This window comes from Rhea pennata, chromosome 3, assembly GCF_028389875.1.
Source record: "Rhea pennata isolate bPtePen1 chromosome 3, bPtePen1.pri, whole genome shotgun sequence".
Lineage (NCBI taxonomy): Eukaryota > Metazoa > Chordata > Aves > Rheiformes > Rheidae > Rhea > Rhea pennata.
Window position 1 is genome coordinate 44,157,931 of NC_084665.1, and position 13,829 is coordinate 44,171,759.

At 34.7% G+C, this 13,829-nt stretch overlaps 1 protein-coding gene across 5 annotated transcripts in view; it reads right to left on the minus strand.

Moving 5' to 3' along the window:
* Positions 1-13,829, minus strand: part of RYR2 (ryanodine receptor 2) — a 444,114-nt gene that overhangs the window by 48,360 nt on the left and 381,925 nt on the right. For all 5 annotated transcript variants that reach the window (XM_062572155.1, XM_062572154.1, XM_062572153.1 and 2 more), the window contains 4 exons: positions 9,008-9,107; positions 8,002-8,081; positions 5,893-5,969; positions 4,294-4,367 (listed from right to left, as the gene is read on the minus strand). In XM_062572155.1, the coding sequence (XP_062428139.1) occupies positions 4,294-4,367; positions 5,893-5,969; positions 8,002-8,081; positions 9,008-9,107 (331 nt within the window). The remainder of the gene's footprint in view (positions 1-4,293; positions 4,368-5,892; positions 5,970-8,001; positions 8,082-9,007; positions 9,108-13,829) is intronic.

The following is a 13,829-nucleotide window of genomic DNA, read 5'->3' on the forward strand; positions in this document are numbered from 1 at the left end:
GCTAGCAACATTCTCTTGAAACCTTCAGTAAGTAACAGGACCAGCAATATTCAGGAATGGACAGGAAGTCAGATCAACTAATACCTTAGACGTAAAAATTTCCTAATTCTATCAGCTGGCTTGTTGCTCAGTCTTGGGGAACTCATTCACCTTTCTATAATTCGAACTAAAAGCAATTACTTCTCTGTAGAGGTTATCTGGTTTAATTTTAAAAGTTTCTCAAGCGAACAGTGTGTTTTTCATTATAATATCTGAGAGAGTTGAAGGTTATTACTATTTCAGAAACGTTTAGTTTGAATTACAGCTGAGCTTCAGTGATCCACAGTGTCTACAAAATGAGCCCAAAATCTTGGACCATATTTCACTGAAAAAAAACATATTTTTACAAATTTTCTCATAACAATCTAGAAAGCAGTGAGTTTCAAATGGTAAGTAATATTCATTATATGACTATGAAGGGAAAAAAAAAAACTAATTCCAACACACACAAGTTTCATTGGGATGACTTTTAAAAAGAAGAAAACAGAATAAAATTTAAAAAATACCACTCTAGGAAATGGCCTAGCAAAGTCAAGACAATCTGACAAAATATTGTAAACTTTTTAGATCATCTGGTTAAGTAAAGCTAGTTGCTTTGGAGAAAAACATTGCACTTTCAAGCTTATTGTGACTTACAGTGAAATAGAATAGACTGTGATTGTTAAATGAAAAACCATCACAAGATAATAAGCATTTCTATGTGCCTTTGGTCTTAACCCCAGAATAATCAAAAATGGAATAATAATAATAAAAAACATACATAAGATACAACATTGAGTACATCACAAAAACAAGTAAGAAACACATTTGCTAAAGAACCATCAATGTTGTTACCAGTGGGGGTTCCAGGGTTTGGAAAGGGAAGGTAGTACTAGGCAGAAGAAAATCAGGACAAGGAGCTTAAGATGTGGACAGCACAAAGAAACAGCTGGAACAGAGCAATAAATCTGACATCCATGTTGACTCAATACAGGGCTTTCTGCCTATTGCCAAGGTTAATGTGGGACCAGAAACAAGCTTTTATACAGCATTGCCCTTGAGGAGAAGTTGACTGTAGTCCCACAGCCATCAAGAGCAGTTTTTACTTGACTTTGGCATGAACAGTTTCAGGTATATAGGCAGTAGTCCCGTGACAATTACTCATTAATACGCTTCTGTGTCAAATCCAGAAGTCATGGCAAACAGGGTACAGAGCACTTCTTACATCACTTTATTCCCTTCAGAATCAATAAAATGTTCCTGAATTGAAAGGTAATTAATTATTGCTGGAGCAAGTACCTCATTTGAGAAAAGGAATGGAAGAAAGTATTTCCGCATCTAACATCAACACCTTCTTGGAAGCACTTGATAGATGGGTTATTCATAGGATTGCGAGATGACATATGATCTCAGCTATCCCATAAAATCCAGGATATTTGGAAATTGTTCACCACAGGAATTTCCCCACAGACTCACTGGCTGGGCTTTCATAATGCTATCAGGCATTAATACCAGTAGCTCTAAAACTCTTATGTAAACTACAATAAATTAAAAAGGTGTGCTTCACAATAACAGAATTATTACTATTATTTGAAGGTAGCATAATAATGTTACTCTAAAAAGAAAATCTACAGGATTTTTTTTATTTGGTTTTGTTTTGTTCTGGTTTCTTGAACTTCCAATAACTGGATACTATTCTGTAAAAAAGCAGTTGTTACCAAATGTTATCTCTTTGCACCAAGAAATCTTCAACATAGTGCGATTACTTCATCTTGATATTGCTGCTGTTACTATTCAGTAACATGAAAGGGAACCAAGCACATGATCCTAACTGTAGAATTTTCTTAAACTGCCAAATGAAAAGTTCCACTCAGAAAACAGTGAAAAATCAAGATCCCTGCACCGTCACTTAATATTTGACTAATGAAAAGGCATCTGCTGTGTTTGTGCTTAGTTTGTCTGCTGAAGTGTAAGCATTTTTTTTTTATTTTAAATTCTCTTTTCTCATTGCAGCGCTCAAGGCAAATGCTCTTACAAAGCTCTTTAACTTGATTTTGGAGGGATGCAGAGGTACAGGAATCTTTGCACACCACGTAGCTCTCAATGCAAGGAAAAACCTATAAACATTGTTTCTCTAAATTAGCGAAGCACCACCTCTTCTTTGTATCAACTTCTGACTGCATTAGATAAACCTAGCCAGTGGCAAGTCCTCCCCTTACTAACCGCCCTTGAATCCTCACTGGCTCCACCACTGATTTCCCAGCTCACACAAATCAATGCAGCGATAAAGCCACATTCAATAACAACATAAATACTACAGGAGGGACTATAGCACAAGGCTCTGTGTATGTAGAGATATAGATATGTATTTTTAAACATTCATCCACCGCAAATACTGGGCCAACTGAAACAGAAAGAAATAATGATGACGCCCCCCCCGCCAAAGGAAAGAAATTTTTAAAAAGCTTGCTGCTCTTACATCTAGTGTGCCAGTTACTGTGCAAATCCTGAGAAAGGGAGGAAGAACAAACAAGTGGGGAGAGTTGACAAAAAACAAAATGTTTGGAGTACACAATTATAATAATAATAGAAAAGAACCCACTAGTTTAAAAGTCTTTCAGGAACAAAAAATCTAATGGTGTTCAGGAGCTGTACAGTGCTGACACAAAGCTAGCAAGAGGAAAAATAAAGTAAAGATAGCTATTTTTAATAATTACCACGCTCATGAGTGATGACTGAGGAAGGGAGGACAGGACATTTAGTTCAAAAAAAAAAAAAAAGAAATGGGAAAAAAGGTTTAGAAGTTCTTTTTAGCAAATACAAAATATATTCAGTTTTGGTTCTGGCAAATTAGTTCTGCAGTAAAAGACAAAGATGAGATAAACAAAAAATCCCACAAATGAGGAAGCATAAAAATTTTCTAACATATGTAGAGTTAATTATGAAGTTTTCAAATTATTTATATAACCTGTCATTTCTAGTAATAGAGGCAGCAAATAAAAATGAACCTGTATTTTGAAAGCCCATTTCTAAATCCAATGTCATGAATAATCAGTTTAAGTATTTATTAATAGAAATGTTACCCAAAAGAGTAAAACAGTCTGCAGAGTAATTTTTAGTAAGACATGGCAATGGCCAAAACTTTGTAAGCCAGAAAGCTGCGCCAGTGTTCAGTCCACCATTGCACGACAGAATTTTATCCGCACAGGTTAACTTTCTTTAGTTTACTCAAGTAAGTCTAGTAGGATTTGAGCTATAATTTAAACTGTATGAACACTTTTGGAGAAGCAGCATTTATGATCACTCTTGAAGTCACTCACTCAAATTTAATAGTTTGTGGTTTCGACATTCAGACAAGCAGTTTAATAATCAAGAATTATGTCACATAAAAGAGCTACAGGCACAATAACCAACGAGACATTCAGTGCTGCAGGTATGAATTATGAACTCCAAAGCGCAATAATGACTATGCAGTCAATTTTTTTAACCTTGTTTTTAAGATAATAGCATGTTAAGATTAGTTTGCTCTAGAATTAAAGCACAAAAATACACTGCAAAAAATATTGACAATGTGGGGAGAAAATGCGCTTTGGTAGCTCTAGTAGTCACAGAAGAATGAGCCTAATGGTTCCAGATGCTCATGGTGAGAGAGTAACTGAACCTACTGTCAGGCAGAAGAAAGAAATCGACACTGAACACAGAAGGCAGAAAGCCAAATCCGTTCAAAATAAAAAATAAACTGAAAATTTTGTAATGTTTCCCCAAAAGACAAACTGAAAAGAATTATTTCAAAGACGACACTTTCCAAACAGACTACTCCCAAACATCAAACACAGTTCCCTTGACCTTCGATATTCAATTTATTGCTTACTGAATTGTCTATATTTCATTCCACCCAAGACAGTTTAAGAAATCAGCTGGGAGCTCTTAATTTCATTTTACGCTGAAAGTGGTTGGGGTTTTCTGAAATGTTTTACACGGGCAAACACTACCGTTTGTAACTAAAATCTGCTTCTGGTTTTACATGTCACGTCTTCTCCCCTTCTTTAGAAGGGCAGGTACAACTCCTCTGGGACAGTCTGGAAACTCAGCACATGCTCGTGACTTACTGTTGCCCAGGACAGGCTCAGATAGGTCAATTAAATATAAATCACTTTAGGAAACATACCTTAGCTTCAGCCTCGATATATATTTACAGAGTTCCTTCAAATTCAGCTTGCTTCCACAAAACGTAAAAGACAAGATGACAAACCATTTCCATTAAAATAATAATACCTGATCCCTCTTCAGTCACCATGCCAAGGCCTTCTGCTTTGTTTTGACGTTCAAATGCGTTTAGGTCAAGAACACTACAAGGAGAAAAATTATAGGTATGCTCTGATGAAACATTTGTAATATTTTGTTATGTGAAAGATGATAGAGAAAAGCATATTATTTCAGCTAAGCATACAATCATACTAGAGCCAAGAAAATACATTTCAGGAGCTCAATATACCTCTTAGCCACAAGATTACAGAACTTAATGCAACATATTCACCTCTGCTTTTACTCTGCAAATGACAATAGAATTTGGCTCTTTATGACTAATCAAAAAAAGGGGGAATATATGAGCTGATGACATACACACACATTTTACAGGTTACAATGAAGGCATAATATTGACTACTTTTACTATAATCTGGTCCATTCCAAGCAGCAAGGTCAGTTATGAAATTATGCCGTTACTCGCTCCACTCAGTGTCCCCTTCCATGTCGTGTTCTGAAAAAGTAAAGCTGCCAAAGGCGAACCTGTATTAAATTAATCAGATTTAATGAAGAGATTTCTATTTCTGAATCAGCAAGGTTCTGCCTGTCTCGACTGAGCATGCTAGCTAGTCAAGGATAACTTGTTTGTAAGAACATTTCCAAAAGTCAGATGAATGTAGACCTCCAACAGGAGAATTTCTGCTGGCAAGAAATCTGACTAATTTCACAATTAAGCTTGCCCAAAGATAGTGTTATGAAAGAAGGACATGACATGGTTCCCTTCATGTAACAGAAGACTGAATCCCTTGATCCAGGAAGTCCTTTCTAGTCCATTGTATTATATCCATTAATATATTATTTATGCAAATAGTTTCTTCTCACGGCTTATATATAATATATACTTTATAAATATTTAAATATATATATTAACACATGTATAATTTGTTTTGTCCATATAAAAATATATGATATATTATAAATATGTGTATATAGGGAATTATCTATAAAATACACAATTATGTGTGCACTTTTGTATATTTATATATACATACTATTATACAGATATGTGTGTATATGCATACAAATATATCAAATTAACAGAAATTTTCAAGATGGATGTGCAGACAAAAAAAAATCACAGTTCACAAAAGAAACCCCTCAGCTTACTAAGATACAGTATTCTGTTCCTTTTTCTGTTATTGCTATTAGCAATAACAGAATTGCTATTAGCACTTCTAGCATATGGAGTTTTCCCAAAATCTTTGTGACTATTTAACACCAATCATTAATCTGGACTCTCAAGATTACAGAGTATCTCCAGAGTTAAGAACTCACTGCTGAAGAATGCTCTTAACTCTGGAGTTCTTTTCTTGCATATATTAACTAGCCACTAGTATATATAAATGCTGTAAATCTGTATGAGGAGAGCTCTTTAACTAATGTAGATCCACATCTTGTAAAGATTTTCATACCAAAAGCATCATTTTGCCCTTTTCGCCAAATCCAGCACGTTACAGATCACAAATGCTCTCTGTAGAAAGTATGTAGATGCTCTCTCCAAAACTAAACATCCTGTGGGATAAAAATTAAATATGAAGTAATAAATCTGTAAAGCAGATGTTTGCTTACCTACAGGACTGCATAAGACCAGCAAGGCTCTGAAAGAAACCCACATCCTTTTTATCCTTCAAGTAGTCAAGCATTTTCTGCAGTAAAAATCATATACACAGAGAATTAACACATATACTATGTGTTACTTTAGTTTCCGCAATGCTACCTGTAATCCTAGATTACTGGTCATGCTGGTGTTTTGAAATGACTCTATGATTTACTAATTATATAATAGAGTCTTGCTGAGAAAAATCTGGGTATTAAAAATAAAATAAACATTTAACGTCCACAGCCTCTACAGAAAAGAAAGCCATATTTTTTAGATACTTCTTCCTAAGAGATGGAGGAAAAAAGGTCACTAAAATCAACACACCCAGAAGTGTTTATATTAGTGTTTAATATACACATAATTTAGCCACAGATTTGTATCAACCTAACAGTCTCAGCACCTGATGGGGTTTATAATGGCCTAAGGAAGCTTTAGCTTATTTTAGCTGCAATAGCTGAACAAGTATTTTGTAGTCTGGTGACTATTGACTGAATTTTTTTTGTTTAACTTTGTGTAACGGCACACTGCAATGCCTATCTGTTAGCAGACTGCAATAACAAGAAGTTATTCTCTGCAGAGGGAATCATGACTCTAGAGCAAAATGTGTTGCAGAGTGAAGATACAGGATAATACCAGAGGCCCCAGTTTTAAACACAAATCACAACAGTCAAAGACTGATCTCTACAGGAATGCTACAAGAATTCGTTCTGTGAATGAGGTAAAAATCATTCTGGAGATAACAGAACAGGAAAAATGGATAAAACGTAGCCTATGAAAAGAATGTTAACAAAACTTATCAACATAACCCCAAGCAGACCCAAGACCAAAGAACTCTCCCTCCGCCACCATCAACACCACACTCCTCCCAGCAAAGCACTCAGGATGCTGATGGCTTCTCTCAGCCATTTCCACATCTTGCCCTACACCAGCCGTTCTACCTGCAGAAGGATGAAGGGCTGACGTTAGGACCCAAAGGAAAACTGGAAGGGTGAGCACAGCATCAGAGAAAAGGGGCAGAAACTAGGAAATTTTAAAATAGAAATTCCAACTGTATTCTTGATGCTTTTATGTTGTAATTACATAGTTTGGACTACAAATATTAGTACTACTGTGGCTGGACTAATAATAATTGTTTCTGTATTCTGATTAGACTTAAGACTTGAACAATCATTTAAAAAATAATTAAATTGTAACGTTACAAATTCAGACAAAATAACTATGTAAAAATGTCCCAATTTTCCTTAGTGCTGTAAAATCATGACATTACAAAGAACTGGCAATACTTCATATAGATACTTCGTCAATTGACAAGTCTCTGGTCAATACTCTTCTTGGAAACGATAGCTCCTGGAAAGAGTGTTGGTTTTGCCTGTATTCAGTCACTTCAACGGTAGCTACAGGAGAGCTTAATTGTTCTTGGTTGTCCATATACCTTCACACTGTCCTATAGCAATGTAATAATAGTGGGCACGAACCCTTTGGGACCCACGAATCTTCCGCTACAGAACACTGAATACACTCTGTATGAGGCACAGAAAGCTGCTAACATACAAGACTTGTCCTCTGCTCTCCATATTATCTTCCTGTAGTTTGGCAACTAAAGGTCAAGTTCTCTGCATTTAGCACCAAGGCTCTCCATGACATAAGCTAAGGAGTTTATTTAATAAGAATTATTATTTAATAAGAATTATTATTTAATAAGAATTTATTGTTGAAGACCAGGACCACCAATTTTGCTCTACTAGCTACAGGGCAGTGGCAATCTCCATGGAAGGAAAAGATTTCCTGAGAATTCCTCTAGAAGTTAATGATTTAACATAAACTTCCTCCCCTCCTCCTGAAGTGCAAAAGGTATTTCTCTTAGCCTTGTGTTGTGATTAATTAGATTTGTACAGGCAAGAAATATGTACATGAACAAGACACTTCTGTACACTATTTTCTTCTAGGGAAAAGAGTAAGAAAACAAACAGCACTTGACAAATGATAGTCATGTTACATAATATACTACTACAATAATAAGGACCACAGTATAAAAATCTATACTAACTATAATAGGTGAAAATAAATGAGTACTTTACCTGTTGAACTGTAGAATTTCCTCCATTTAAGATGGCAATCCCTAGCTTTAGGGTAGCTGCAACCATTGGCCCCATCTCACCTTAGAATTATTAAAAATATGTGTTTTAGATGTAAAAATACCCATGTTGTATTAACTTATCCATGCAATGACTTAAATGGTAGTTTTTCAGTAAGTACACTTTTGTTCCTCATATAAAACAGAATTTTTGTACATCATCTCTAGCATGACTTTAAATCTTCATTAGTGCCTAGAGACAGAATGATATATTTGAACTGCATCCAAAAAAAGACAAGACATTAGAGAGTAAGAGCAGAAAGTAAGGAATATAAATTATGTTTCATTCAGGATAGCATCCAGCAATTGACTTAAGGCTGAGTGCAACATTTAGAGTTAACTTTCCAATTTAACAATGCGTTTCTACTCTATGCTAATTTGGAAATTTTCCTATTTTTTCAGAAACTGACAATGATCTGAAGTTGGTATACAGGAAATAATTTTTAAACAATACTACAGTAGAAACTGCACAGAAAAGACAATGAAAGGATCAAATGTTAAAGTAAGGTGATGTTAAAGGGAGAGAAGTCCTAAGTCATACTTCAGAAATATTTAGTCAAAGTACCAAAATAATACCAATAAAGTGATATTTGAGGAATGTTAAAAAAAAAAAAAAAAAAAAAAAAAAAAAAAAAAAAAAAGACCAAAGTCCATGCCTACTTCAGAACCGAGTACTGCCTGGGTTTGGGGCCTTTTTGTCATACATAAATACTGCTAAAGCTACGGACTTCCTCTTAACCGCTGGAAACATTAATAATAATAGATACCTCATGAAAATTATCCATTACATTTTTCTGGATAAAATTCCAATAATTTTTGAAACTTTATGTATGTTTTGAAAACAAACCTTAATGCCAAACAGCTTCAGATTTTGCCCAATAAAAATTACAATAATTTCAAAGATAATCAGAAGCAAGTTTTAATACGCAATCTGCCCAACAAGATCTTACCTTTACTAGCACTGATTGTCTGAAGAACCATCTCAGCAGCACCCCGGTCATGCAGCCTGGCTTGCTGGTACAGAAGCTTTTGCTTTTCCATTTCTTTTTCCTGTATACAAATTCCAGTCATTTAAGATGAGGACTTCAGTTACTATCAGTTCTCCAAAGGTTTTTGGTTATTTTCTTAGTATATGGGCTCTATGACAACATCATGGACCAATTTAACAAACACAACGAAACTGAACAGATAGTAAACATGTTCAAGTAATATTTTCCCTTGGTGTTTTTTCTTTAATATACTTTTAATGGTTTGTCTGAAAAGAGTTGTCTCAATTGTATATCAGGTTAGTTTAAAGCCCATCTTCATAGTAAATATATACTGCATATATAAACTTGCACTTATGTGCTATGTTCACAGTTTTAATTATCTTCTATAGTGTGATCTTAACTTCATACTGCTCAGCATATGGCTCTTGAGTTGCAAGTTGTTGATGAATACCAGAGTAACAGAAGCATCTCAGAAATTTTTTTTGAAAAGTCTCATTATAATACAATATGGTTTTCCCATCCTACCAACAGAATATTTGATAGAATGCACTGTGCTTTTATATTTTGCATTCTCTAGCGGCAACAAACAATACTGCATGGCGCTGCTTGAGCAATGGCTGAAGTTTGTTCTTTATAATTTAAACTACCACCGAAAACATAAAGAAGAACATAAAGAGCAAACATAAAGGCACAGTTAATTCCAAAGGACTTTGAGCTTTCACAAAGTTAATTAAAGTTTGCTGGAGAATTGAGGATGACTAAGCAGTATAAGTTGCAAAATAGAAGTTGCATAGAGCCCTATGACAGTGAGTCCATCAGATGGCGTGGTAAAAAGCTTACTCAAAGGAACATGACACAGTCAATTAGTATCATGTCCAAAACACAACGCCCAAAATATGTATGACCTAAAAGCAGGAACAGCTGCAGCAGAAGTAGCCAGAATGACAGCTTTGCTGCCATAAACTTTCCATCCAAATTACGGAAAAAAGATATTGGAAGATGGAAGAGGTTTAAAAAATGAAGGCTTGCTAGATAGAGGGTATGAATAATAAATTAAAAAGTAAGAGGTAAAAAAGAGGAATGTGTTCAAATGAATGAAAAAAGAAACCTTCAACTCAAAAGCAAACCAACACAGACATTTATGCTGTTACCAGAGAGTTCTCGCCGAGGCTGGCAAATTTGTTTCTTAAATCTTTGATAATATCGTGCTGCGGAAACAAAATTCATCAGGGTTTTTTTTTTCACACTATTAGCTCTCCTGTGGTTAAATTGTATTTCTTTTTTCCTTAAATTATGTGATAGTCTAGATGGAGGCACAAAAAGGTTAAAAAAAAATGGCAGCTTTGCTTCATATTTAGCCATGCTAAGGTTTGAAAGTTTTGCCTTCATGTTTAAACCTCTTCCTGGGAGTTCAACAAAAACAAAACAGAAGCAAACATACACACACACACATACATACGTACGCACACACACCCATACAAGCACACACACATACACACCCACAAACCACCAGATAATCATGACACCACAGGTTCAGTATAGCTACCATAAAATATTTTCATCTGCTTCAGATGTGACTGAAAATTGATCAGTGCTTGATTTTTTTGAAAACTATTTTCTATTTGCAGTTATATTTGGTTTTAGACCCAACAATCTTTCAGTTTTCTTCCATTGCAAGGTGTGTTCTTCACAAGCCTAAACATCAGCTATACTACTTCTATTGTAGAATCACAAATTGATAGGGATGCTTACAGTAAGGATGCACCTGCATGCGCTACAGACTAACCCAACGTACATGCACGACTCTTGCAATTGCGCTATAGTAGAAGGGTAGGAACAGGCCTTGCCAAATAGCTTCAAGTCACAAGAGTGGCATTTTCCCAAGGAAAATCAAAGTCTCTATGTAAGCAGTAGCAAAGTAGACCAAAAAAACCCCAAAACCAAAACCCACCCGCTACTTCTAAAAGCGATCATTCCTTTGATTGCTTCCAAAGAGCCTGTTTCCTTTTTTCCAATTGACAATATTTTTTCATTATTGCTTTCGCCACACAATGTTGATACATATATATGCAAGTCTGTCTGAGAAAGCAGGATGGCAGGAATCCTGCCACAGGGCAGTGCTGATGTGAAGTGGGCCCTTAGCATAGAAAATATTCTAAATTAACATTCAAGGTATCCCCAGTTCTCTACAGTGTGCATACTGGTAATAGTATTACTGTCAATGGGGCTACCACGCTGTGTTTTTTTCATACTTTTTATTGTGCCTTGCACAATGTCAAGAAAAACTACCAAAACAGTTAGCCAGGGATTTCCTCTTATTCACAGAATCATCACATCAACAGTAAAAACTCTTCATACCAAGTGAAACATTGAAAGTAACTAATTAACCAGAATTGTTTTAGAAACTTAAATAATAAAATCAAATGTTATATCTAGAGCACTTTTCACTGAAATGTTAAAAAGCTGGTCACTTAGAAATACGCATACATGTGTTTCCACACAAAGAATTTTTTCCAGCAAGCTGGAAAACCAATGCTTTCATTGCACTTTGAAAGCAGAGACTTAAATGTTTTCTATTTCACTCAATATTTTTTAAGTAAGTAACAAGCAACCATATGCCAAAAGCAGATGTTATATCTGCTGGGCATTTACAGCACCATTAAAAAATAATCTCTCTGAGATCATGCTGAAGTATCTATGATATCAACATAATAACAGTCAGCAAATGTTCACACTGCTGTAGTTAGCGATCATCTTTTCGGTGCTAGAGGACATTTTCTCACTCAAACTTAACATAAAAGTACTTTTTGTGTCTAGAATTACACCTAAGATGTATGCTATTAGTTATTCTTAGTATGCATTAGATTTTTCTTGCACTGATTTTCAGAAGATTGAGATGATGTGTTCTATATTCACATTTTCAAATACAAATGTTTTGAGAAGAATCAGTGATTTTATGATCCCAGTGAATTAATTATATTTCTGTCAAGGAGATTCCATTCTGGGAGAATGCTATTGACTTGCATGTATTATTTTTATATTAACAACACAGATTAATTCAAACCACAAGACTCATTGCTATTTTTCCCATATGTTTTATGATAGAAGAGTTTCAGAGTATAACATAGGCCTAAGAATGATGCGGACTGCAAGTACAAGTAAGCTGGGCAATTATCATTAAGAATAGTTATAAAATCAATGTTTATTCAAGTATTATTTTACTTCTACATTCATTATTGCTATTAGTCATCAAGATCAAGATAATCAGTCTATCAACAGGATCAAAATCAGAAGAGAAAATTTTTCCTCAAATTATTTGGGTCTCCATAAATCTTTCTAGAACTATGTACATAAAATTTGTAGTGGACTGAACACTGGTAATAGTTCTTGTTTTCAGTAATTGTCTTGTTTTCAGTAATTTTCTTTTAAGACATACTATGAATACGAAATGAGGAAAAGGACTGTAATAAGCTATTTGTTGCTTTTAGTGTTTTAATACAATTAACAACTTTAAACTTCCTTTTATTTCAGAAACATATGACATGTATTTCCAACAGTTGTACAACTAGCTGATTCCACAACTGTACAGTTAGTTGATTCCAAGAGATATTACAGAAAACCCATGCATTTATATATATCATGCTGAGTAAAACTTATACTTCAGCAGTTCTCTAACTGCTGAATAAACTCTACATAAATTCTTGGTAGAGTCTTTGCTTACTGAAGCAGAGTTTAAGTTGACATAGGGCTTTTTGATCACCTTTGTCATGAATCAATTTACAAAATCAGACAATAGAACTTAAGAGTTATATCTTTGGAGCTGTAGCTTAACACAAAAGCTTGTTCTAATAAAACTGTGCCAAAACTTCAGCTTGAAATTTGTAGGCAATAAACTTGCAAAAAATGAACTGAATAGGAGCATTAACTTACAAAAGTGTCATTCTGAAATTGTTTATTTTCTTGTAATTGTAATTTTGATTCTTAGACTCTTCCTAGCAGCTAAATCATAGGGAGAGGTCTGTTTGCTGCTACCCCTAAGCTCCCAGCCATGGATTACAGGCTCATGCTCCTACAGAGCCTTGTTAAAAACAAAAACAAAAACAAAAACAAAAACAAAAACAAAAACAAAAACAAGGAAAGGAAAGGAAAGGAAAGGAAAGGAAAGGAAAGGAAAGGAAAGGAAAGGAAAGGAAAGGAAAGGAAAGGAAAGGAAAGGAAAGGAAAGGAAAGGAAAGGAAAGGAAAGGAAAAACATGCAGAGATGGCCTTCAAGGCATGCTGCTATACAAACAGGAGCTACAAAAAATATTTCCACTTTAAACATAAAATAGTTTCTATCTATATGGAATGACAAAGAGTAAACAAAATAAACAAAAAGATGAAAAAAGAAATAAATACAAACTCAACTGTTCTAGGATTGTTTCTACTTTATCCTCATATTTTCTACTTTCGAAGACTTCTCTTAAGTCCAGAGCATGAATCCTATTTAACAGGTCTTACCCAAGCAAAACACCTGTTAATCTGAGTGACAGCTATGCATGAGTACAAGCTATGTATCAATACATAACCTTAGGTACCCAATCAAAATCTTTATGTTAAAGCTTTAAATTCAATTTATACTCTTTAATGTGCTGTAAATAATTTGTTTCTTTTTTTCTCTAAATCACTCATTTTGGAGTACTTCAGCTCTAAAATGTACACAGAAAATAAATACATAATACTTGTAACTGCTGAAGATTACATAGGATTTTAAGATTGTATGAGAGGAGTGTGTTATGAAATAT